The sequence below is a fragment of the Hemicordylus capensis genome, chromosome 6 (genome assembly GCF_027244095.1).
Source record: "Hemicordylus capensis ecotype Gifberg chromosome 6, rHemCap1.1.pri, whole genome shotgun sequence".
Classification (NCBI taxonomy): Eukaryota; Metazoa; Chordata; class Lepidosauria; order Squamata; family Cordylidae; genus Hemicordylus; species Hemicordylus capensis.
In genome coordinates, this window is record NC_069662.1 from 54,471,539 (window position 1) to 54,497,820 (window position 26,282).

Sequence of the window (26,282 nt, forward strand, 5' to 3'; positions counted from 1 at the left end):
AAATGGCCACATGGCTCACATTGTAACAGACAATGGCTCTAATCCACCTGTGCTCACATGTCATAACTAATAGCCCCAGTAGGGGTTTGTGTCAAAAGATACATTTAGCTATTCCAAAGCAAAATGCATAAGCACCACAGTTTGGATGCATATGTGCAGCTAGATCCACATTTTTATCTACACACATTTTTATCTACACACTTTCATGCTTGAAAACCTATACAATACACATGCTGGATTGGGCAAGTGCTTTTGAACACATAGAGTGCATCTTTTCCTCCCCACAGTTTGCTTCTCAAACGGGACAAGGAGAAAGTGTCTGTTGATGAGTGTGTGTGTGGGCAGATCTAAATGCAGCACCTCTTATTTAAAATATTTATACCCCACCCCTCCAGTCTGCTGTTCGGGGCGGCTCACAATATTAATAAAATAGATACAATGTAAAGTAAAAGACGAATAAGGTTAAACAAGTTAAAAGACCAGGCTAACACCACATTTAAAATTGCAATTTTTAAAAAAGTTTCAAATAAAAAGTTAAAAACTGAGGATTATACAAACTAAAGAACCTACCAGATATTAGCAGCAGATAAAACTTTTTAAAGCCATTTTTAAAATATGTTTTAAATTGTTTTTTAAAAACACTGATGAAGGGAGCATGACACTCTTCAGTGAGGGCCTTTCAAAGCCAAGGTGCCACAACTGAAAAGGCCCTGTCTGTAGTTCCCACTAACCAGATCTTGGTTAGTGGCAGCACCTAAGATGCCGAGCAGAGGCCCCTGGCAGGTTCATATGGGCGAATGCTATCCAACAGGTACCCCAGCTGTAAGCCATGTAGTGCTTTAAAGGTCAAGACGAGCTCCTCGAATCTAGCCCAGAAGTGGACTGGTAACCAATGAAGCTGTCACAGGATGGGTGTGGCATTCATGAAGCAACATGGGCCCACGAGTATCCTTGCAGCAGCACTCTGGACCAGCTGAAGCTTCTGAGCAGTCTTCATGGGCAGCCCCATGTAGAACACATTGCAGTAGCCCAATCTGGATGTTACCACGGCATGTCAAGCATCTGTAGATGTTAAGAATAGATCCCTCTGGCACCCCAAAGACCAAGGGATGTAAATGTGTCCCACAGCACCGTCTGAGTACAACTCTCCAGGTAAGAGGGTATTAAAGGTGAAGTGTGCCATCGAGTCGGTGTCGACTCCTGGCAACCACAGAGCCCTGTGGTTGTCTTTGGCAGATACAGGAGGGGTTTACCATTGCCTCCTCCCATGCAGTATGAGATGATACTTTTCAGCATCTTCCTATATCGCTGCTGCCCGATATAGGTGTTTCCCATTGTCTGGGATTCAAACTGGCAACCTCTGGCTCGCTACTCAAGTCATTTCCCGACTGTGCCATAATAGTGCTCCAAAATCCCAACCTGGAGAGACGACCCACAAGGATACTATGGTCAATGGTATCGAAAGCGGCTGAAAGGTCCAAGAGAATCAACAGAGTCACACTCCCTCTGTCTATCTCCCAGCATAGCTCACCCACCAGGAGTTTTCCTGCACAGTACTTCCAGCTCTCGGACTATCCAATGGGGGAAGCCACTTGGAATGAAACTCATAGGATTAGGGAAGCAGCCCTTCCCCTCTGTACTGCGAGTTTTATTTTGGGTAGGTTCACACACAGCTGTGTTTTCCTTGTGGCCAATGGCTTCCTAGAGAAAGCAGGATACCATGCCTCACTTTCCCCCAAGGGTTTAGTAACTAAAGTACCCTCTGTGATCTGACTCTGTTGAAGTCCACACACAAACACTTCTGCTTAATTGGTTTCAATGGCAGAGGGAAGCTGGCACCGGCACGTGTACGGCTGTTGCCGTGGCCCCCTGGCCCCGCGTCTGATGTCAGGCACAGGGGGCCAGCTAGCCATGCCCCCGTGTCTTGACATCTGATGTGGGGAAATGGTCTCCCTCCCAAGTAGGGCTGAGTGACCCCATTTGGGAAGGAGATCGGCCAAATTGAACTGTGTTGGACAGTGTGGGCTGGAGTGACTCTCCCTGCCTTTAAAGGCAGGGAGAGTCACTCTAGCCATGTTGCCAACAAAGCGCAGGCTGGTTTCGGTCCAAAATGGGGCCACACGGCCCCTTTTGGGAGCAAAATAACATCAGACATGGGGGGCATTTCTGGGGCCCTGAGGTGTGGCCCCTGAGGGTGGCGGCCTGGGTTCTTTGAACCTGTTTGCCCAATGGTTTGCCCCTGATTGGTTTGTGGATCAGACTGCCTGTTTGTGGACTGCCAGATTGGTTTGTGGATCAGACAGCCTTGGCTTTCTATTCTCCCCCCCCCCCCCCCGTCATGACCCCAACACACACACGTCCCCAGCATGTGTCAGCCCTCCTGCAGCATCACCTCTGCTTGGGCAGCCCCATTCCAGCTTGGATGGCATGCAAGGAAATGCTCATTTCTGCAAAAGCCTGCAAATCCTCCTCCCCAATCTCCCTCCCTCCAAAAATTTTTAAAGAGCAAAAAGCCTGAAAACTGGGTTACTGGGTTTTCAACTCTTTGCCTCCGGGTGGAAGGCTGCTAGGCAGCTTTGTTTTTGCATTCAATAGGTGTGACTTGCCCTCATTGTGTAAATGTAAAGACTGATGTCAGTGCTTTGCAGTGGATTTTCCAGTCCAGGAAACTTTGCTGAAAACCAGCATTTAAAAAACTCAGAAATAAACCAGAATGAGCTGAAATCCAGCAGGAAAAGCCCAATTTGTGTGTGGGGTGCTTCCAAAGATATCGAACTGACCTTGGTGGGAATCCGGCTGTAGTGAGAACACACAGCCTGCCTTCCGAAGGAGATTCGGGGGGAAAGCTCCAGGGTGACCACGGCAGTTTCCAACCCTTATCCAGGCTGGAAGCCAGACTGGGAAGAAATTAAACATTCAGTATATACTGCACAAGAGGAGGCAATGGTAAACCCCTCCCGTATTTTACCAAAGAAAACCACAGGGCTCTGTGGGCATCAGGGGTCGAAATCTACTTGACGGCATACTTTACCTTTATATCTTCCCTCATGACACCAGTCAATATAATAGGCAGACTATTAGCTCTAGAGTTGCACAGCCAATTGGAAAGAACATTAAGGCACATTAGCTAGATCCTTTATTAAGGGGAGTAGAAAAAGAAAACATCAATTGGACCAAGTCTTGTCTTCCTGGCTTGCCTGGGAATATATCTAGTCTCCAAACAAGCAGCCAATATTTAAATAGAATAATGTTTGACTTGTTATTACCTGCCCGCTTTGGGGGGCAGATCACCGTACCATTTAAGTTTATAGTTGAAAGAGATTTGTGCATCATGGTTTACAGGATGGTTTAATATAGAGTGCAGACAATGACAAACAATGTGAAAACAACAAGCAGCAGCTAATTTAATTCTGCAGAAACACAAGGATTAGGTTATGTGAAGAAAAAGTAAGTAGTACTCAGCACACTTAGGAGGTTAAGCACAGCATTTGGTGAAAATAATTGCTTTTAATCTTCCCAGTTGTATTTCTTCTAGACTGTAGTCAATATTGAATTGTGAGTAGTGGGGGTGGGGGCAGAGAAGCATTCTTATATCTTCTGAGCCAAAAAGATTGCTTTATTTTTGATTTTCAGGAACAAGTAGTGATGAACTTGGACAACTGCTTACTAGTCTTCCCTCTGGATAACGGTTGCAACTTCATCAGAACACAAGAACAGCCCTGCTGGATCAAGCCCAAGGCCTATCAAATCCAACCTCTCTTTCACAAAGTGGCCCACCAGATGCCTCTGGGGAACCCACAGGCAAGAGTTGAGAGCATGCCTTCTCTCCTGCTGTTGCTCTCCATTTAGAGGCATCATGGCTCATAGGAGAGCCAGCATGGAGTAGTAGTTAGATTGCTGGACTAGGACCTGGGAGTTCTGAGTTTGAATCCCCATTCAGCCATACTTGCTGGGTGACTCTGGGCCAGTCACTTCTCTCTCAGCCTAACCTAATTCACAGGGTTGTTGTGAGGAGAAACTTAAGTATGTAGTACACCGCTCTGGGCTCCTTGGAGGAAGAGCAACATAAAATGTAAAATAAAGAAATCAAAATAGGCTGGAGGTGGCCCAACTAGTAGCCATTGATAGACCTGTCCTCCATGAATTTATCTGAACAATGCTATCAAGACCATTGGCTGCTACCACATCTTGTGGCAGATAATTCAATAGGTCACACAATAGGTTCTGGGTGGGTGGGGGGAGACTCTTCGTAGGTCCTACATTTCCTGGCCTTATTTCAAGGGATGAGCCTGAGTCCTAGAGTTGTGAGAGGGTGAAAAATGTATCTCTGTCCATGTTCTGTACTCCTGAGGCAGAACACAGGTTTGCCTTGGTCAAGAAATGGTTAATAGGGTTTGTAAGTTGCCTTGCCTAATTGCAAGTTGTAAAATCATAAATTTGCTGACCTGGCTGGAATGTGAAAGGAGGCCTCTTTCCCTGATAGCCAAGTCTGCAAACTAACAGTTTCAAGGGCACAGCTGGACAAGAGATAGTTTTGCTTATCATGTGTAGAGTAGAAATGCTCCATTGTACTAGAGGAATGTATCCCATTGCAATAATTATAATATTTGTAATATGACAGTAAAGTGATGCTGACCAATGAAGATTGTATGCACTGAATGTAATTATTATGAGTATAAAATCTGGAACTGAAATGTAATCTGCTATCTCGGGCTTTGAAATCTATTTTCACCGAGATCTAATTGTCGACAATAAATCTGCTTTTCTCAACTGCTGGTGACATCCTTCACTTGAGCTTGGGCTGGGGAATTCTGCTACACTCCATGCATAATTTTATACACCTATATTATGTCTCCCCGAACTTGCGTCTTTTCCAAACTAAAAAGCCCCAAATGCTGTAGCCTTGCCTCATGAGGAAGGTGCTCCAGGCCCCTGATCACTACTGCCTCTCTCATTGCCTTTTATCTACATCAATAAGAGAAAAATATCTTGATAAGATTGTGTTCCCATCCATTAGCGAATGATGAGGAACGACGTTTGCTGCTGCCTCAACAACTTGTTTTATTACCAGATCAGGAGGATGCTGGTATTAATCAGTGCGTTGCGTCATTTGCCCTTAGCAGCCTTAACGTAGACACAAGCAAACGTTCGAGACTGTAAGGGGTTGATTTGTGTGCAGCCGCAGCACCTCTACACGTGATTCTATCGATTATACTGTTTGTATTTGATCCTATGGCTACATATAATGAATAAACTCGATAATAGCCTGAGTGAGAAAATACAAATGCCATTGACCTATCACAGTTACTCTAAAATCGCGGGTGTCTTCCCCATTTCCTACAGGCAACTCTCACTTCAGCCCAGTGAAAGCAGGGGTGGGGGAAACGATTCAAAAGAATCCAGGAAGTTCCGTCCTCAGACAACGGAATAGTAACTCTAGATATTTCCTAGCTCGGAGCCCTTCTTTTGGTGGGCGGGGTTGAGGCAGCAGCGTTCACGGCGTCTCTCGCTCTTTTCCCTCCCCTCAATACTCGAAAGAAGGGAGAGTGATTATTGCGGGTGCCTCGTGCAGAGCGAAGGAGCAGATACCGAAAGGGGAGGAGCTGGAGTGTCCCGCGAGTCGCGACAGTCACGCCCCGCCCACTTTCGCCCCTCGGGTTGCCCAGGAGGCGCGCGCACGTACGCAGGCAGGCAGCGTCTCTCCGGGTTGCCGAGGGAACCAGCCGGCCTTGAATAAGCTCGTTTGGCTGGGGGTGAGTCTGACTTGGCCTGCCTGGGGCCCCTGGGTCGCCTTGGCGGCTCCTCCTCTCCCTCCCGGGGCGTGGACACGAGAGGAAGGCCTCGTGTTCCCCTCTCCCGCCCTCCCCTCTCTTTGGGCGTCTCCATTCGCGCTTCCGCCCCACCCTCGCTTTTTATTTTGAAACGCCTCCTGCGGCGTCTGTTCCGCCTCGAACCCGGGAGGTAGCAGTGCCATCCGCAGAGAGCCTCCGAGAAGGTCGCTATGTCGTGTGCGTACGTGGGTCCTCCTGTTATGCTCTGCTGGGTCTCTTATTATATAACCTTTGCCTGTATCCGTCTACGTAGGTATAAAATAAAACTAGGGCTGGAGAAATCTCAGCTGCCGGAGCCACTAAGCTGAGAAGAACGCAAGAACTGTACGCCTGGCTCAGACCAGGGCTTGCCCAGTGAGTGGCCTGTTCCCAACACTGAGCGGCTCAGTTGCAGGCTAGGAGGGTGGTCGCCATGCCTTGCTTGTTGCTTCATAGCATAGAGACGCCTTCTGTTGATCCTAACAGCTGTTTGAATCTAACTCCCCTTTGAAGCCATCTAACTTAGGTAGTAGTCATTGTCGCATCTTGGGGCAGTGAATTCCCAATCCCACCGCAGCTGTGGGTTTCTCCTTTCTGTTCTGAACCTATTGCTAGTGAATTTCGTTAGGTAATCCTGAAGTCTAATTACGTGTGAGAGATTCTCTCTACCTATGTTTCCCACATAATTGATAAGTCTATACAAACATGAACCCACGAACTTAACTGGGTATCATCTGAGGTGCTTCTGCCCTCACTCCATCACATGAAGCATGGTAAACAATGATTTGGGATAGGGCCTTTTCTGTTGTGGCTCTTTGTCTTTGGAATATTGTCCCAGGGAAGCTTGCTTGCCCCACTCTTGTTCTCTTTTGAGATCAGATGAAGACCTCTTTCTGCTCTTTTTTTCTTCTCCACCTAACTGGGATTTATAGTTTTCACTGACTTCTATTTTTTTTTTCTCCTCTGTTATTGAATAGCTTTAAATCAACATTGTCTTAATATTTTTATGTAAACTGCTTTGTGAGGTTCTCTTAAATACTATATAAATACACACACCTGCCATGTCTCCTCTCCTTTAGCCAACTTCTTTAAAAAACTAAAAAACAAAACTCTGACTTTTCTCATAGAGAAGGTTCTTCATACCCACATCACCAGAGTTTTCTTCACCTTTTAGAGCAGGGGTGTAACTACTATTAGGCAAGGGGAGGTGGCTGCCTGCGGGCCCCCACGCCTCGAGGCCCCCCCCCGGAGGCAAATCACATGATTATATATTGTGAAGTGTGTGTGTGTATCAGCGAGGGGCCTATTTTAAAATTTTGTCTCTGGGCCCACTCCAGCCTTGTTACGCCCCTGTTTTAGAGCTTTGTCATATTCTCCTTGAAATGGGGCACCCACACTTGTCCTACCCTTCCTACAAAAGAGTTTGGGGGTATTCCATTTTTTTCCCCTTGCAACAGTTGTGCAAGTTAGAAAAAGCTGACAGTAACTTGTACTTGGGAGTTTCATGGCTCCCAAGGATTTCAGTCCAGGCCTCCCCAGCCTCAGGTCTGACATTTTAGCCACTTTGTCATACTAGCAACTATGCTAGCTCTCCATTAGTTCAATGTGGATATCTAACAATTTTTATATAATGGTTCTGTGGTATTTTCAATCCCTTTCCCAACACAGATTTTTGTCCTCTTCACTGCTGCAGCACACTTAATTGATATTTTCAGTAAGCAGTAACCCCCAAGTCCTCCCACCACCACCCCTTAGTATGGGACCTGGATAATGTACAGATGCATTGTTCTTCGCTCAAAAGGGTGAAGTTACAAATGATAATTAGTGTAACTAAAGTCAACAGATACAATTTGACTTCTCTAAGACTACTCAATGAGCTTTGTGACTGAGGCAGCATTTGAATCTGGTGCTTTTTGCATGTAAACATATTACTTGATCAATGATCCATTGCACAATTGTCAATTGTACAATTTTGACTCCTTTTTTGAAGTACTAGGTCTGGCTCATCTGATACTGGTGTTTTATTTTGCCAATCCCTGTAGCTTTCCTGTTGGTAAGAACTTGAGTACAAGCAGTCCATTTGTTTTCAGCTTCTTGAAATATTTTCTTCTTCTTCTTATCAGGGCAGTTTTAAAATTTCATGCCTGTGGAGTAGTACTGTCAAGTCTGGATTCCATGTCTTTCCTTGTAAGTAAACCAGAACGAATTAGGGTGAGTGTCGGATACTTTAAAGAATTATTTATGAGCACTGTTGTCTGCATGTCTTTTCCTTTCAGGCACATAGTTTGATTTATGGAATAAAGCCTTATTGACTTACTCAAGTTTCCTTTTCAGAAGACATCCCAGCCTGTTGGAGTGGTAGCTCAAGTTAGGACCAGGGCACTGATTTCAATTCTAAGCAGTACATTGTTTTTGAGCAAATACATGTAGGATCTAACTGAAGCCAATAAGGTGATTGGCTGCAAAACGTTTTTTGCAGCCCAAAACTTTTCAGGTGGATAGTGGGCTCAACACCATCTGCAAGAAGAAGCCCCTATAGGTGCACAATGCTATGAAGTTTAAACAACAAGCCTCTCTTCGTTTTAACTCTCTATGTCTGGAATACCTGGGCACATTTCTGAATGACTGTCCAGGCCATTTTCTCCTCTGTAAGGCCAACAGTCCTCAATTTTATTTGCTGTTCACAAATATTGATCAGGAATTGGTCAGTTGGGAAAGAAGGCTGGCCTGCAGCTTCTTTACATAGACATGTTCTGGCTAGCTTGGAAACAGAAAAGCTTCTGATTAGCTTAGTACTTTAATTTTTTTTAATGTTATTGATGAACCACCAAAATATACTAACTATTGTAGCAGCACTACTGTTTATCATTGATATGGCAGCTTTCATCTAAAACAGATTACAATCTCTGTGTTCACTCTTATAGCAGCACTGTGTAGTGGGTCATTATTACTCAATTTACAGATGGGGAACTGATTTTAATAAAGTATGGTTTGCCCAGATCTATGCAGTACATGGCAAAGATTTGGGCCTTAAGTCAAGTATTCCAGAACACGTCTCTCTTTCAGAAGGTGAGGGCAGGCAGTAAATGGGTCCAATTTAAATTAAAAGTTACATTCAAAGGGGATCTCAGTCAACTGTAGTGAAAAGACACATTCAGTATATGAATGTTAATAGAATTGTAGAACTGGAAGCTTACAGCTCACCTCTAAAGCTTACCTCCTCTTAATCTCCCCCCCCTCCGCCCCCCACACAGTAGTTCTCTGATTCTGACCTTGGCTCATCTGCACTTCCTTCCTCAGCAAAGCTCTGTTCCTAGCCATAGCAGGAAAAGTTCCACAGTCAGCTGCTGGGTCCTAGAGAGAACATTCTGCACATTTCCTTTATCTGTCAGTCAGTCAGTCATCCTTGATGACAGCTGATGTCTTTTTGTTTTCATTTGCATAATCAGCCCTATGGGAGTTTAGTATGGCCACTCTTTGGTGGGGCTGTGCTCCCACACATTGGGGGCTGATGTTCCAGACCCAAATCCAGTTCATGTTCTCTCCCTCTCCCCTATAGTATTTTGTATTATGCAAAATGGTTCATAGTTCCTACCCTTTCTATCTATTTTAATTATTATTTAGTGGGGAGGACGATTTTGCATTAGAGAGGTGTTTTATAAAGTAGAGTTGACAGGATCATCACCACCCCAGGTGGGGAACTCTGTATCAGAGGAATTCATGTTGGTCATACTTGTGCATCCAGGGATGAGATGTAGGTGGGCGCTGGCTGTTTGTCAAGGTTTTATTTAGCTCTGCCAGCTTCTGATGTGACGCTTTTATGCCAACAACTGAATAGGAAGGATGGCACCATGACCCATTCTCATCATGGTTGTTTCTCCCTGTCCTGACTCCTGGGTGCTCCTTGCTTCTCTGTCTTACACTTGACACAGACGGCCTCTGGCCTTGCTAGGCTGCAGCTCAGATCCTCTGGTTTAACTCTCGCTCTCTGGACTTGTGCCCCTGGGCCCATCAGCCCCAAGAACTAACCGGGTGATTTCCAAGTGCTCCCTGTGCCCCCCTGTACACACAGGGGGAATGGGGAAGTTGCGCAAGGGCTCCTGTCATGACCCCCACAGTCCCTCAAAGCACACTCAGTTTGTTAGGAAGCCAGCCACTGATGCAAAGCAAATGATCACTTCTTACCATGTAAGAAGTGGGCATGTAGAGGCTTTCCAGAAACAGTTTGCAGATTGCATCTATTGACTCTGGGGTGGTTTACATGTAATGCCAAACTATGACTGAGCAGTGAGGAGACTTGGACTCATGTGGTCCCTTTGGGACTTGCGCACAGCAATTCCCTCCCTCTGATTCTGTCTTGAGGCAAATATTAGTTGGTTGTGAACTAGAAGCCACAATTGGAAACCGAGATTTGATCCTGGTTTGCAATGCAAGTGTAAATCATAGTTTGCCAGTTCTGTTGAAATAGCAAATGATGATTTGCTTTGAGGAAGGATTGAAGCTGGGGAGGAGGGAGCGCGTGAACCTGAGGTTCCTTGCTGCTTGTTCCCACATCACCAAGCCATGGTTTGACATTGTGTCTGAAACATTTCTTTGTTACTGTATTTTAAGCTATGCAGGTGACTTTATTTGGTTAAGAAAAATAAAAGATCTGTGATCTCTCATTAAGCCTCATGTTCTTGGGATTTCTTTCTTAGCGGTGGATGTCTGAAAAGTTCATTGTTGAGGGCTTGAGGGAGTTGGATCTGTTTGGAGGTAAGTGCTTACACTTTAGCAGATATTTTTAGCTGCAACTGTTGGTGTGTTTCAGGATTTTCAGTGCAATGAAAATGAATTGGGTACTTAACAGCACAAAGAGTGCAATTCTGAAACTTATCATTTTAACTACAGAAATTGCATAGGCCTGCTTTGGAGTAAATGGGAGTGTTATCTGTGGGTGTAATTTAGAATTGCTTCCACAGAAGCATCACAGAATGAATTGGGGTCCATAGTTTAATGAGTGGCATTATTCATTAGGAACTCTTCCAATGTTCATTTTACCCTTTCCATTCACTTCAACTAGGCTTGCACAGGAGGTATTTCCAATGGATTTTGTCCCAGTGCTGTAATCCTTGAATGTTAGTCCTTATGGGGAAGGGCAACATAAGAATAAAGTCACAGGAAGGAGGCAGGCAGGTATGGCTCCAGTGCAGAGATATTACCAGAGCAGGAGCTGAGAGCTGCAACCTGATGTTCAAGAATGAGTTGGCAGATGACTTGAATGTAGGCAGGTTATCATGATGAGAGAGAGAGAGAGAGGTGTCACTACTCAGGTGCAGAATCTCATATAAAGTATGGAGCTTATTAGAAGGTAGCTAAGAATGGAAATTTTCTGGCAGTTTCTCTGCAGTGAGGATGCAGTGGAGTGTCATAAGGATAGTCACCAACAACCAAGATTGTTCAAGACCAGTAAATCCTAAAATTGAATAACTTACTCGAAACAGTTAATTATGCATTGTAAGAGTGAACTTATAACTTACTCTCTCTACCCTTTTGGTTTTCTGGACCTGAAACATTCTTGTTAACATTCGGTTAATCCTGTGCTAGTGCAACATGTAAAGATTTCTTCCCGCAAGAAGATCATATAGCTGAGTGGATGCTTGCAGTTGCTCAATCTTTTGCACTCTTGGTCTGCTTGCACAAGGAGAGCAGATTGCTTTGCATTATTCCCTGCAACATATATGGACTGAGCCAGAGGTTTCACATCAGGAGACGTGCCACAGGCTGAACAAATACCCCAGTTCCACCCATGCAACACCAGTCTAGAACGCAAGTTCCAGACTTAGCATATTTTTGCCAGTAAGAACTACTATTTCAGCAGCTTGCCTTGCATACCCTTCTGTCTAACACACACACACACCCCATTTTATTAATATTCTGCTTGGAGATGGGATAATGACTTCCTGGTCAGCAGAATGCTAGAACCTTTGTGGCTATCTGGCTTTAAAATTTGATGATGATTGTGTGCAGTCAGTGGTATTTATTTCACCGTGGCTCCCCCCCTCCCCATAGTTTAATATTGCAGAGTTTTCCTTGCCAAAAAGATAAATATATCAATCTAGTATATTCTATATGTGATCCTGCATCTGGGCAGTGACATCACAAAAGTCCTTTCTAGTGTGTGGGGGTGTCACAGTCTCAAGAGAAAAGTTCCAAAACTATCTGTTCACAAAAACAGAATAGGTATTCACCAGAAATTCTACTTCAGTAGCCACGTTTGAAGGAACTATAATTAAATAGGTGTTTGGTGTTCCTAGAGCCAATTCCAGTGTTGAGAGAGATAATGTGATATAGTTGTCCTAAGGTAGGCCAGCAGTGTTCCCTCTAACAGGGATTCCTAGATACTGTTGACTACAACTCCATAATCCCCAAGCAAAAGCCATTGCAGTTGGGATTTTGGAGTTGCTATTATTATTATTATTATTAGTTATTTGATTTCTATACCGCTCTTCCAAAAATGGCTCAGGGTGGTTTACACAGAGAAATAACAAACAAATAAGATGGATCCCTGTCCCCAAAGGGCTCACAATCTAAAAAACAAAACTCCATAAGATAGACACCAGCAACAGTCAATGGAGGTACTGTACTGGGGGTGGATAGGGCCAGTTACTCTCCTCCTGCTAAATAAAGGGAATCACCATATTAAAAGGTGCCTTTTTGCCAAGTTAGCAGGGGTTAGTTGTAGTCAACAACATCTGCAAATACCTGCTAGAGAGGGAACACTGTAGGCCAGTACCACTCAGACATGTTAGGTGATTTTTTTTAAACCAAGTTTCTAATTTTTCTGTGGAATTTTTTTCCATTTCTAAAAATTCTACTTGACTAGTGGAAAAACTTTTGAAATCCAGTGAGGGGAAAATCAGTATGGTGGAGAGTTTTGTGTGTGTGTGTTGTATAAATATGTCAAATAACATGCCAAATCACACTGCAATCTAGGGCATCAGGAAAATTTATATTCTAACATTTTAGGAAAAAACCTAATGTAAATTTTATGAAAATATAGGAGAGATTTGCATGGAAAAACTTTCCAATCCATATTTTTTTCCAGAAGACCCATACCTTGGGTACCACTTAAACAATCCTTTACATATGTTCTATTAGAAAGTACCTCATGTCAGATTCTCTGCTGTGGAAAGTTAACAAGTCAAGGAGAAGTCTAGATTTTTCTTTCAGTTATGTAATATTTGCACTTGCAGGCAGAGTTTGATATGGGGCACTTCCAAACAGGAGTTGCTCCTATGACATGTTCAATTTCTGAGTATTTGACTCAGATCTTGATGCAACTGAAAAGTGACTTGGCAAGGTCTGTGTAGTGATTTGACAAGGGCCTCGAGTAAGTCTTCTCTGTCCCAAGTCTCCAAAATTCAAGTATGGCATATTTTCTGTTTCATTTTGACTAATCCATGGCGTTTGAGCCCTATGTGGTCTGTCCTGCTGCCTTTCCTTTTGACTGTCTCCATGTCTGGGTTAAGTATGAAGACCACCAACTCAGCCACTCTCCTTAACACTAACTCTAAGTTGCTTCAGATAGATAACTGATCCACATAATCATTGTTTGGAGATGATAAAGCACATTGATTTTCTGCATCTAATCTTCCATCATCTAGATTTGTAGAGCTTTGTTGATGGTTTGAGACTACTGCCATCTCAGTTTATTTTCCACTACTGGTTTTATGGTCAGTTCTTTACGGTTTCTTCACTCTCATAACAGTAATTGATTTATAAAAAACAGATTCAAAACTACTTGGGAGTTATAAAAATAAAACTATCTCATACAGAATCCCCGAGTTACATTTTCCTTCACCAGATCCACCTCTTGCTGGACTGTAGCAGGAATGGCAGCAGTGTTCCCTCTAACGGATTCCCAGATGTTGTTGACGACAACTTCCAGAATCCCCAAGCAAAAGCCATTGAAGATGGGGATTCTGGGAGTTCTGGTAGTCAACAACATCTGGAAATCCCTGTTAGAAGGAACACTGGATGGTTGTACTACCTTGATGCGTAGAGTCCTCAGAGACCACAACGTGATATAAAATTGAAAATTTGCAGGTGGGTGCTATGCCACTTTGTGGGGTGGGGGAAATGCAGCTTGAAGTCTCTCACAACCAGTAACTATATGCAGATAAACCTTGAGGTGGGATTTAATAATGTAAAGATGAGATCCCTCTAAACCTTCAAGAAATTGTTACCTGTTTTTGTCCAGTATTGGCTATCTGTGTGGCACATACAGGTGGAAACACATTGCCCTCTTGAGAGTATTTAAATCTCATTAGTGAACTGCTTCCAGTTTTGTTCTTAATGAGTATCTTTTCAAGAAAACAGTTGAATGATTGATTTCTTTACTCCAGAGCAGCCTCCGGGTGACTCTCGGAGAAAAGTAAGTGACTTCTTAGGCTATGGTGCTTTGGCCTGTTGCATGAAGATTTGTTCTATTCCTTGTGTACATTTTGACTTTTTCCATTTTGCCTTATTTATACATCAAACATTTTCAGCTTACATGCGTGGGAACAAGGTTTCACCGTGGAAAGTAGATTTTGGTGTGTGGCATGTGGCGCTTAGCCACAGACACTGTCTTTTCAAATGACTGTACCCATATTAGATATTCTTTCTGTTCAGTTCTCTTTTTTAACTGATAAAATACTTGTTTTGTTTTCTTTATCTATTTATTTTTTACATCTATATCTCGCTCTTCCTCTGAGGAAGAGGTACATGGTTATTTTTATCCTCACAACAACCCTGTGAGGTAGGTTAGGCTGAGAGAGAAGTGACTGGCCCAGAGTCACCTAGTGAGTTTCATAGTTGAATGGGAATTCAAACTCTGGTCTTCCCTAGAGTGTTGGTCCTAGTCCAACACTCTAACCACTATGCTACGAAGTAGTTGTAGTAGTCATTCCCTCCCTATAGAGGGGAAAACAGCCCTCCAAAATGGCGCTCAGAACGTCAAAACATTCAGATCGAAACAGGGTTCTGTTCTGAGCACAAAATAGGCTCTTTATTTGAAGGCTGTTCTGTTTCAAGCCCGAAACACTCAAAAGGCCTGTTTCAAATTGGAATGTTTCAACTGTGAAATATTCTACACATGTGTAATTCCCTGTTGTCTTGGAATATTCAAATTATAAATTTTGAATTATAATCCAAGTGAGGCATTACCTGCCAGAGGTAATTCTCTCTGAACTTCTCACAATTCTGGCCAGAGCTGGAAAATTCCAGGTGCCTGATCAGCTTGCTGACTTAGAGGGGTAAAACTGCTTCCTGCCTGGATTTGAACCATCTCTATCACCCCACCATTAGTTGAGCTGCTGTAATATCATGGAGTGTCCACAAATGTTTTAAATGCTTAGGAACTGAGACTTTGACAAAATGTCCAGCTTCTGTGAAAGAAGCAAGAGATCCTTCTGGCTAGGGAAAAATCTCCTCAGCAGGGTAGGAGGAGCTTAATGAAGAAAGGTTGAGAACTGTGAAGAGAGCCCAGGAAAAGTGGAAGCTATGGCAAATGGAACTGGTGGGTAAAGTAGCCCATATGTTGAGAGGCTGTAGCAGTATAAATGGAACAGGCCCAAGTTTGAGGAAAAGGACATGAGGCAAGGAAGGGTCAATGAGAGAATGCATCACACAAACTTCTGGGACAGAGGAAGTTACATGCTGTTGGTAAGAAGAGGGTTGAGCAGTATGACAGATGGTGGCCAAACAGGACCTTACCTGCTCTTAACCCCAAACCCAGAATAGTTCCCCTTTAATTTCCCTTTGCCATCATCTGTTCCCTCAAAAACCAAAAGCGAACACCACCCTCCTGGAGCACTTCCCTCGTAGCAGTAAGGTAAGCATGCAAGCAAGGATGAACAGTCAGACAAGATATAACAGAATAAATACAGATTAACTATTGAATGAAAAAATAAAACAAAGGTAGATAGTTGTATTATGTAGTGCTTGTGTATCTTGTTTGGTTACTACTCAAATCTGAGTCCAGATTTCCCTTAAGGCTACCACATTTAAGTCACAAAGAAAAATCCTTCCTCTGCCTCCTGGTGTAGCCAGTTCCTCCATTCTAGGCTGGCTCAGTCCCAGTTCTACTCATTGAACCACCAGTGATGCACTTTAAACAGGCTTTCTTTCTTCTGGAACCACTTTTTGCTTCCTGGCTTCTTCACAAGATGCTCCAACTGTGCTTCGCCTCAGGTAGCACAGCTTCCTAAGGTTCCACTGCCTTCCTCTACTTTACTTTTTTGCTGGCCTCCTAGCAATTTCAGCTTCCTGTTTGTTGCTGAATCTTCAGCTTTTGTCGAGGATCCTCCCTCAGAAACCTTTCAGCTTGCTGTTTCTGATCCTGTGCCACATCTCCCCCACCTCCAGCTTTGCATTCCCATTGACTCCAGCCAGTCTAATTCTGACCCAATGACCGCTTTCATTTAGCTCCCAGGCCAATTCCCATTCACTGATTTTTTCAGTCTCCTAAATTTAACTATTCTGTGCCAAAAATCTCTTCAGTTAAGGGACGTTTCAGACAGCACTTCACTTACCTCTCCCAACAATGTAATAGTTTCCACTGCAGGCCTATCTGACTGGCTTCCACGCCTCACTCAGACTGTTCGAAACAAAACATAGTAAAGTTTATAAATCCTGATATTTGTCTGATTCTCCACAGGTAGGCACAAAGGCTGAGGATCTCAATGGGGAAAAACAGAGACTCATGATGGCTGAAGTAAGGTTACTTCAATGAAGTAGGCAATGAAAGGAAATAGAATAAGCAGTGCAAGGCAAAGGAGAAATTTGACTATATAAATTGGTAAAAGAAGCTTTGAGCTGAAGAAATGAGGTGCCAAAGAGAAAGTGGAAGTGGAGCAGAGGGGAAAACCTCACATAGGGTCTGTGTGCTGTTTGGTAGGAAGAGGATAAAAAAAGCAGCACAGTTTCTTTGGCCAAGAGTGCTACAGAGCTGAATTGGGGAGTGGGGCTGAACTTCACATCCGTAGCTAGCCAAATCGTTGAGCTGTTTGTTTCTATTTCGCTTGCTTTTCTGGCCTTGGCCAATAATAAGTATATTGACCTTTCCAAACTATTTTTTTGAAACACAGGTCCAGCTAAACTAAAGTCTCCAAAAAGCCATCCCTTTAGAGGCTGGCACACTTTACAAAAGCAGTAAGTTCTGGATGAGAGAGAGAGAGCTGTCTCTTAAATTTTTGCCATTTACACCAAAAGAGATCCTATGTTGAAACTCTTGGGATGGGCAGCTGTTTTTCTTTTGGGGGGGGGCTTGTTGTGTGCTGTACCTCACAAGCAGCATTTTAATTTGAAGATGTGTTTTACCTGTTTGCAAAACATCAAGCCTTCAGTAGAGTACTTCTGCATGGCTAGAGCTTTTCCAGCAGTAACTGTTTTTGCGTGGAGAGATAGAAAAAAGCTTAACATCTTGGAAGAGGAAATATGTTACGCTTTGTTCTGCTGAAGCAAATTTTTTTACCAGGCATAAAAATAACAGTTGTTGTTTCTGTGTAATGCAAATCTTTAGAACTGTTTTATTAATATAACCATCTCTGTCTTAAAGAGTTCCAGGCACACAGCTGTTACTGTTCCAAAGTTAGACTTCTCAATCTGTTCATTTTTTCCCCTTTTCAATACCTGACTTTCTTCACAGGTTCTTTATTTTTATCATAATTAATTGTAAAGCACACTCAGTGTGCTCTACAAGCAAGGGAAAGACAGTAAAGGCAGGAAGAAAAGGACAGGTTTCTCAAGAAGGTTGCAAAGGAAATAAAATTATCATTACATTTTTGAAGCAAAGGTGGGAACATGTGATCCATTTGGCCTATTACTGGCTTTGGCAGCAACTATCCAAGGTTTCAGGCAGAAATCTTTCTCAGCCCTGCTTCCTAATATTCCCCCCCCCCTTTTTTTTTAAGCTGAGATATTGGGAGTTGACCCCAGGACATTCTGTACTCTGGGACATTAGAGCTGAAACAAATTTGGCAAAAGAAACAAAATCTAACATGGGCCAAACTTGGGTTGTATTCAGAATTCAGATTTCAAATTTGCTTGTGGAGATTTGCTGTATTATGAAATTTGAAAAATTGGCAGACTTGCAGTTTTGTTGTAAATTCAAGGAGTTGGTTATGAGCAAAAGGGATAGCAAAGGAGGCCATAACAATAAACTGGCAGATCTGTTTACATTTTAGAATGCTGAGTGAGTGCGGATTCAGCAAGAAATACAGCCAAACATAGGATGGAGATTTTTAGGTTGGCATTCTGTAACTGTTGACCTCTCGACCTACAGTTTATTCCTTTCCATAAATGAGGTTTTGAAGAGGAAGCATCTGCAGCAGACACAAGCAACTTACTATTTTATCCAAATGCATTGGCCACTTTGAGTAGATGAAATATCATTCAGGAAAGCTTCTCTTGTCTTTTGTTTTGACTTTTTCTTTTTTCTTTGCAGACCAATGAAGCAAGCTCGGAATCAATAGCATCTTCCCCCAAAAGGGACATCATGAGCAGTTATCTGCCAGACAGTAGTTGCTATGAGTTACTGACCATAATAGGTGATGTTTCCAGTCTAGGAAAAAATGCTATCACCTTTCCCACTTTGAAAGCACTGATCCTTGTTCTCTGAATCTGAAGAATATTATCCTTTCTTGGGGGGATATCTAACAGCAGTGATATTGATTGTCACTTTATTTCCAGGCATGTCCTTTAAGCCATAAAATGACCAAAACATTTAGTGTAGCCCTGAGGGATGCTGGGATGTGTATGTGGGTAAAGATGAAGTGCAAGCCACCAGATACCCCCATCTCTCATAGTATCTTCTGATCCTGTTGAACAATTGCTGACTCTTGAGAAAAATGTTTTGTTTCTTGGGCAATCAAAAGCCATCTTCCCCACCCTCTTCTAGATTATGTTGGGAAGGGAGGCAGTGTGGCCTAGTTGGGGGGAATACTGAGTTGGACCATTGTCAATTTACTTTTACTCAGTCCTAATGTAGTTGCTAAGCCACATTAAGTGGTGCAGCGGGGAAATGCTTGACTAACAAGCAGAAGATTGCTGGTCCGAATCTCTGCTGGTACTATATCAGGCAGCAGTGATATAGGAAGATGCTGAAAGGCATTATCTCACACTGCGCGGGAAGAGACAATGGTAAACCCCTCCTGTATTCTACCAAAGAAAACCAGAGCTCTTGGGGCGCCAGGAACTGAAATCAACTTGACGGCACACTTTACCTTTAATGTAGTTGCTATCTTATCCCCTTGACCTCTTTTCATTTCTGACCCTCTGCTGCAAAACCAAAGCCCCTCTGCAACATTGTAAATTTCCTCCAGACATATTTTACAAAAACAGCAAAGCATATGCAATAGGAAACAGCTGTTAACAACTAAATCACAGGGAGTCAGACAACGCCCAAGTCAGATTAAATACCCAAAATAAATAGAGACCTTGGCTGCTTCTGAAATATTGATAGGGAAGAGGGCATGAGGATTTCCTGGGACAAGAAGTTCTAAAGCTTAGACACAGCCACAGAGAAGTTAGATGCTCCCAAAATGGCCCCAGTTAGAACTCTCCTGCATTGTGAAACAGCTGCAGTTTCTAAATGCTCTTAAAAGATAGCCTGTGTAATGCACATTGTGTGGTTACATCACACTTGTCTGCATTCCTTTGGTTGACCATCTGTGGAGATGCAAATTGAATCTGGATTTATGTTTTTTAAGGCCTTTACTGAACTTGATGCTTGCTTCTGAAATCTAGCCTGCTCTATCCATTGTGTTTTTCCTAAATAATCTGCAGCTGGTTTTACAGTTGCATAACTCAGATGTGAATATAACTTTATTTGTAGCCTTGGATGTTTGCAGTAAAAGTGTGTTTATAAATGTAAAAATCTTTTTGAGGTTCTCTTGTGTAGGGAAGATGGCTAATAGCAGAAGAATGTTTCTAACATGGTTTGTGTCTCATTTAGTAGTGTGCATGGAACCGGTCCGGGGCCATGTAAGAGGCCTCCAGACTGGTTCAGAATTCGGCTGGTCCGGCTGGGGGGTGGAGTGTGGCTTTAAGGGCAGGGGGGCAGTACTTACCCCTCCGGCGCTCGACTTCTTAGCAAAGTTTTGGGGGCGGCAGAGTTCCTCCCTGCTGCCCTTGCCCCCATCATTGTCTGGAATAAGGAGAAGTTGCCGGCGGTTCCGTGCAACTTGCCGCCATGCATGTGCCCGTTGTTGCCGCCGCGTGGCGGCAAGTTGCACGAAACCGCTGGTAACTTCTCCTTATTCCAGACAACGATGGGGGCAAGGGCAGCAGGGAGGAACTCTGCCGCCCCAAAAGCTGTGCTAAGAAGTCGAGTGCCGGAGGGGGGAAAGCGGCAGGAGGGGTAAGTACTGCCCTCCTGCCCTTAAAGCCACACTCTCCCCAGTACCGGACCACACCTCTGTGGTTCCGTGCACATCCTTAGTCTCATTCTAGTTGATATTATGTTGAAGCTGTGATGGTGTTGATGGTATCTCTTTCTTTTCAGGAAAGGGCTTTGAGGACTTGATGGCTGTGAATCTGGCACAGTATAAGCCAACAGGAGAGTTTGTCACAGTCCGGAGGATCAACTTAGAGGCCTGCACCAATGAGATGGTGGCATTTTTGCAGGTAGACTTAGCAGTCTTATGCAGGAGATGATTGGTTTGTTCCTCCTGGAAAGGTTTGTCTGGTTGGCCTTGAGTTACAGTCTGCCAAATGGCACTTCTTTGCTGACATTCCCTATGTTTAAGATTTCATGTAACTGGGGTCAGGGAAAGTACAAGCCTGTTGTCGTCTCTAGTAGTGGTTACATAGAATTGTAGAGCTGGGAGGAATCCATTGGCCAGATATTTGAGTCCCCAACTCCCAATAATATTTCCATAACTTCTTGCATTTCTTGACTGCTGAACGCTTCTTAGTGTAGAAGACCTAGAGCAGTTGGTCATGGAACCAACCAGAGAGAAGGTGACCTTGGATTTTACCCTGAGTGGCACACAGTGCCTGGTGCTAGATGTCCATGTCATAGAACCTTTCGGGAATAATAGCCATAGTGTGATCAAATTCAGCATATATGCGAGCAGAGAATCTCATTGTTGTGTCTGCCAATTTGTGTCTCAATTGTTAAGGGTAATTTACTGCACTGTTTTTGTTTTTAGGGTGAGCTTCATGTCTCAAAGTTCTTCAGCCACCCCAACCTTGTGCCATATAAAGCAGCCTTCGTAGCGGACAATGAACTGTGGGTTGTGACCTCTTTCATGGCCTATGGTAAGTCTTCTCCACTGTTGAGCAGGATCTGCTTGTGCTTCTGTAATGTGACCTTTAAGAGGTTTGGGCACTGGCGGTAATTGCCCACAGAGTGCACAGGAGGAGCAAGAGCTGTTCCATTCCTTCCACACTTGGGAAAGTTCCACACTTGCTCCTTCCAGGAAAATTTTGTTTTATCCTCGACAGAGTATATTTTAGGTCATGGGAGATTAAATTCATGGTGAGACTTTCCAATTTCTCTCAACCACATTTGAAGTAAAAATTCCTTTCATTAAGCAAAAGACTCTGGCAAAATAGAAGGACTCTGAGGGAGAGAGATTTCAAAACATCTTCTTAGGCAAAAAGTCTGCCTTGAGGGATAAGAATTTTTTTCTTTTAGTTAGATTTTAACTTCTCTACTTCTTACTGTACAGTGGTCCAGTCAGAATTAGCCTTTCTGCATACCCTGTTTCCCCGAAAGTAAGACCTAGCAGTAATTTCTGATGTACCGCTAATTGCCCTAGTGCATTTTTGGGGCTAAAATTAATATAAGACTCTGTCTTATTTTCGGGGAAACACGGTACAACGTTCTTCAGGAGAATTTGACTGTTTGAGAGCAGAGGCTTGTGGGGAATACAAGTCCAGAGATCACTTGACTCTCCTCAGAAGTAATCTGTATGTGTTAACCTTAAATTTCTGGGCTTGTGAAAACATGCATTTCTGTGTCTTCTGCAGATACTGGGGGAAACAACCAGTCTTTAGTTACTATCAAAGTACTTCTGTATTTTTGTTATCTCTCACTCTGTGTGTGTTTGTATAGGTTCTGCAAAAGATCTAATTTGTACGCATTTTATGGATGGAATGAGTGAACTAGCCATAGCTTATATCCTCCAAGGTGTATTGAAGGCCCTTGATTACATTCACCATATGGGATATGTTCACAGGTAAGCAAGATTGTTGTACCAAAAGCTGCTAAACGAATCTTAAATGGCTTGAAACCAATTCTTCTACATTGATTTCCCACAGAGTCCAGGGAACTTTAGCTATTGTGAGAAGGCTTTGTTCTCCCTCAGATGAGGATTGTATCCGAGCATTATGGGTTGTCATGACCTACTGCTCCGAGACAGGGCCAATCAGAAGTTTTCTCTCTCAGCAGAAGGGAGGGACAGCCCCCTCAGCCTCTGTCGTTCGCCCTCTCTCGCTCCAGCAGGTGCTCTTTCACTTCCCTCCATTTCAGCACTGATTTCTTGCTCATTTCTTGTTCTTTCTCCTTTTTCTTGGTGGTTTCCAAAGAGAGAGAGAGAGAGAGAGATAGTCATGGTCTCGGGGAGACTATTGGGATAGTGCGACTGCCTGTGGCCCGTCTGGTAACCCGCGGCGGCTCTTTTCTGAGGGCCATGGAAGGCCAAGATATGCACTGAGAGGGAGGCTTCTCCCTCCCTCTCGGAGGACTCCGTGGCTCCCGCTATTTGCCACGCTGAGTGGGCTGCGGCTACTTCACCCGTGCCCATAACTCAGGGCCCCAAGGCAAAGAAGATTAAAAAGCTCACAAAGGAGCAGAAGGCGGCGGCGCGTGCTGCTAAGCACAGCGTTTTGAAAGCAGCCCTGGAGTCCCAGCCGCCAGCAGCTGCTGCAGCCGAGGGGGAGACAAGCCGATCAGTTCCCCTCATGCTGCCGCCGCTAGAGGAAAAGTCGGCCAGCGACGGCCTGGAGGAGGGTGAAGCTGTTCAGGTAGGGGAAGATCGCATCGGCCCGTCCCCTGCCGAGCCGCCTGCAAAGCGCCTCCACTCATCTGGGGCGGCAACAGAAGCGGCGCCCGTCGCGGGGCTTGAGGAGGAGATTCCTCCAAGTTTCACTGCCCTTTCGAGGAGGGTGGTGGTGGAGGAGTTCGGGAAACTTGTTTCCGCCCTAGCCTGTCAGATTCCCGCCACAGCCTCTGCGGCCGCCATTTTGGGCGCGCGCGGGGAAGTCTCGCATGATGCCGCTCAGCTTCGCACGTCTGTCCCCGCAGCCGCTCCTGCGGAGTTGGGGCCTCCCACTCTGTCACCCTGTGCTCTCCTTCGTCCCTCTGTTCAGGTTCCCCTGCAGGCCCCCGTTTTACAGCCTGGTGGGGGAGGGAAGCCCTCTGAAGACACTGATTCTGATTCGGACAGAAAGGAGGGCGAGTTGTCAGGGGATGAGGGGGATAGCTTGCCAGCAGCTCAGGCCCCCTACAGGCTGTTCAGTCAGCCAGATTTTCCTGTGCTTTTGCACAAGGCCCGCAAGTCCCTGCGTCTGGAGGGGCTTGTTCCTGCACCTCAGGAGGCTACTGAAGGTGACCCGGCTGTGCTGCCATCCCTCAAAGCACCAGAGGTCACGGTGCCTTGCCCACAGCTGTTCCTAGATATCATTCAGGGTGAGTGGGATCGCCCCTTGGAGTGCAAGGGTCCTCCCACTGGTGTCCGGCGCCTGTATACCACCACGAGGGCTGTCATAGACAAGCTCCAGGTCCCACCAGTGGATAAGGAGGTGGCAGCCTTAGTCATGGGTGTGGTTCTCCCAAAGGATGGCAATGAGGTGCTGCGCAATACAGACGACAAAAAAAAGTGATGCCGCCCTACGTCGTACTCATGAGGCATCTGCACTTTCCTTGCGAGCCTCTGTGGCCAATTTTTGCACGTGTGTCAGTGCTTTGGGTCAAGCAGCTTCTCCCTCTGCTCCCACTGGAATTGTTAGCTCTTCAGCAGGGCCTTAACAAATTGGGTAAAGCTTCCGCCTTCATGGCTGACAGCTCGCTGGACGCGGTCCAATTGTCTGCCAGGGCTATAGCTTCTGATATCACAGTGAGGCGCCATTTATGGCTCAAGAATTGGAAGGTGGATCAAAAGTCTAGGAGCAATTTGGCCAATGCCTCCTTCAAAGGGGGTAAATTGTTTGGTGAGGCGCTAGAGCCAGTTTTGATTGAGACTAAGGATAGGAAAAAGGCGATGCCCTCCACAGCCCAATGTCAGGACCGCAGATCCTTCTCTTCTGGTTCATCTACCTCCGGCAACTTTTCCTCCAGGGGTTTTCAGTCTAGTTTTTGTCCCTGCCAGGGGAAGCAGGACAAGTCCACTTGGTCAAAGCCACAGGGTTCTTTTCGAGATCGGCCACAAGCAAAGTTTCAGCAGTCCGGCCAGTATACCAAGCCAGGTTTCAAGCGCCCCTCCTCCCAATGACTCCCTTCTGGAGATGCAGGTGGAGGGGAGGCTGGGGGCCTTTGCACAAATATGGTCAGAGACGTGTGCAGATGCTTGGATTTCCCAGACTGTTTCCCAGGGGTACAGTCTGGAGTTTCTTTCACGTCCCCCAGATCGTTTTCTTCTCTCCCTGCAGACCAAGCATGCCCTGATGTTGAAGGCCATCCAACACCTGCTCAGCATCAGGGCAGTCGAGTCAGTCTCCTTAGAAGAGAGGGGTCATGGGGTCTATTCTATTCTCTTTTTAGTTCCAAAAAAGAACGGGGAATGGAGGGCCATCCTGGACCTAAAATTTGGCAATCGATTCCTAAGGGAGAGACTGTTTCGGATGGAGACTCTTCATCCTGATGGCCCTGCAGTGGGGGGACTTTCTGTCCTCCATGGATCTCAAGGAGGCATACCTCCATGGCCCTATCCATCCTCTGGACAGGAGGTTCCTACACTTTGCCTATGCTTTGCACATTACCAGTATCGCGCACTCCCCTTTGGTCTCTTGGCTGCGCCGCGGGTGTTTACCAAAATCATGGTGGCACTCGCGCATTTGAGGACCAGGGGGATTCACCTTTATCCTTATTTGGACGACCTTTTGACAAGGTCACCGTCCCGCCTGAAGGTACAGGAGGATGTCAGGGAGACCCTCACCGTGTTGGAGATCCATGGCTTCCTTGTGAACTTCGAGAAGAGCTTCCTCATCCCCCAGAACAAGATTCAACACCTGGGGGCTGTCATCGATTCAATGCAAGGAACCGTCTTGCTGACTCCCGAGAGGAGCTTGAAGCTGCGCACCGCGTGTCAGAGGCTTCAGAGTCTTACTCACTCGGATGTTCTCAGTCTAGCCCAACTACAAGACCTGATGGTGTCTGTGATCGGGGTCATGCCTTGGGCACGCTTCAACTCGCGGCTCCTTCAGTGGCTCCTCCTACCTGTCCAGGACCTAGTCATCTCCTGGTCTCATCTCAGGATCCCTCTTCATCTTCAGGTTCGACTGTCCATGGATTGGTGGACGTCCCAGGCATTACGCAGGGGGGTAAGCTTCCTTCTGGTCGATTGCATGGTGGTCACAACCGATGCCAGCTTTCTAGGTTGGGGAGGTCATTGCAGTTGGCGAGTGGCCCAAGGCCAGTGGTTGGAGGAGGAACAGCGCCAGACGATAAACTGGCTGGAGCTCCGGGCCATTCAACTAGCTCTCATCCAGTTTCTCCCCAAGGTTCGCAACCGCCATGTCCTGGTCCTCACCAACAGTGCCACAGCCAAAGGCACATCTCAACCATCGGCGGGGGACAAAGTTGTGGCCACTGATGTGCGAGGCAGGAATCCTGTTGCACTAGGCGGAGCAGAACCTGTGCTCCTTGGAAGCCGATCATATCAGCGGCATGGACAACGCAGTTGCAGACTGGTTGAGCCGCTCGCAGCTGGACCAGGCGGAGTGGTCTCTGGACGATCAGGTTTTTTGGACAATCGTAAGGCGGTACGGAGCTCTCCTGGTGAATCTATTTGCAGTGGCAGGCAATGCTAAGGCGGACAGGTTCTTCTTCAGGTACCCATCTCCAGGGGCAGAGGGTGTGGATGCCCTGCTGTTCCCGTGGCCTCAGGGCCTTCTTTACGCCTTCCTGCCTGTGGCCATCCTGTCCGGGACAGTTCAGAGGATTCGTCATCAAAGGCCAGAGGTCATTCTGGTGGCCATGCATTGGCCACATCGGCCATGGTTTTCAGACCTGGTCGCTCTGTCGACAGAACCTCCTTTTTCCCTAAGGAGTCGGCCCCACCTTCTCCGTCAGGGTCCAGTTTTCCATCCAGACCCAGCGTGGCTCAACTTTTACACCTGGAGGTTGAGAGGGACTCTCTAGTGGCCTGTGGCTACTCTTCCGCGGTTCAAGATACCATTCTGGCCTTCAGGCAACCGTCCACAGCCCATGTTTATCAATCTACCTGGAGGTATATTCTTTATGGTGTGAGTCTTCAGGGGGGGACCCCATGTCGCCTTCCGTTG

The 26,282-nt window shown here is 45.4% G+C and overlaps 1 protein-coding gene across 6 annotated transcripts in view; it reads left to right on the plus strand.

Moving 5' to 3' along the window:
* Positions 1–5,468: 5,468 nt before the first annotated feature.
* Positions 5,469–26,282, plus strand: part of STRADA (STE20 related adaptor alpha) — a 31,356-nt gene continuing 10,542 nt past the window's right edge. The window contains exons 1-9 of one of the 6 annotated variants that reach the window (XM_053259039.1): positions 5,760–6,012; positions 7,934–8,021; positions 10,508–10,565; positions 14,198–14,226; positions 16,492–16,548; positions 18,280–18,382; positions 20,338–20,459; positions 20,987–21,095; positions 21,895–22,018. In XM_053259039.1, the coding sequence (XP_053115014.1) occupies positions 6,002–6,012; positions 7,934–8,021; positions 10,508–10,565; positions 14,198–14,226; positions 16,492–16,548; positions 18,280–18,382; positions 20,338–20,459; positions 20,987–21,095; positions 21,895–22,018 (701 nt within the window). In that variant the 5' untranslated portion in view covers positions 5,760–6,001. The other 5 variants (XM_053259040.1, XM_053259043.1, XM_053259041.1 and 2 more) reach the window with 5 other exon arrangements.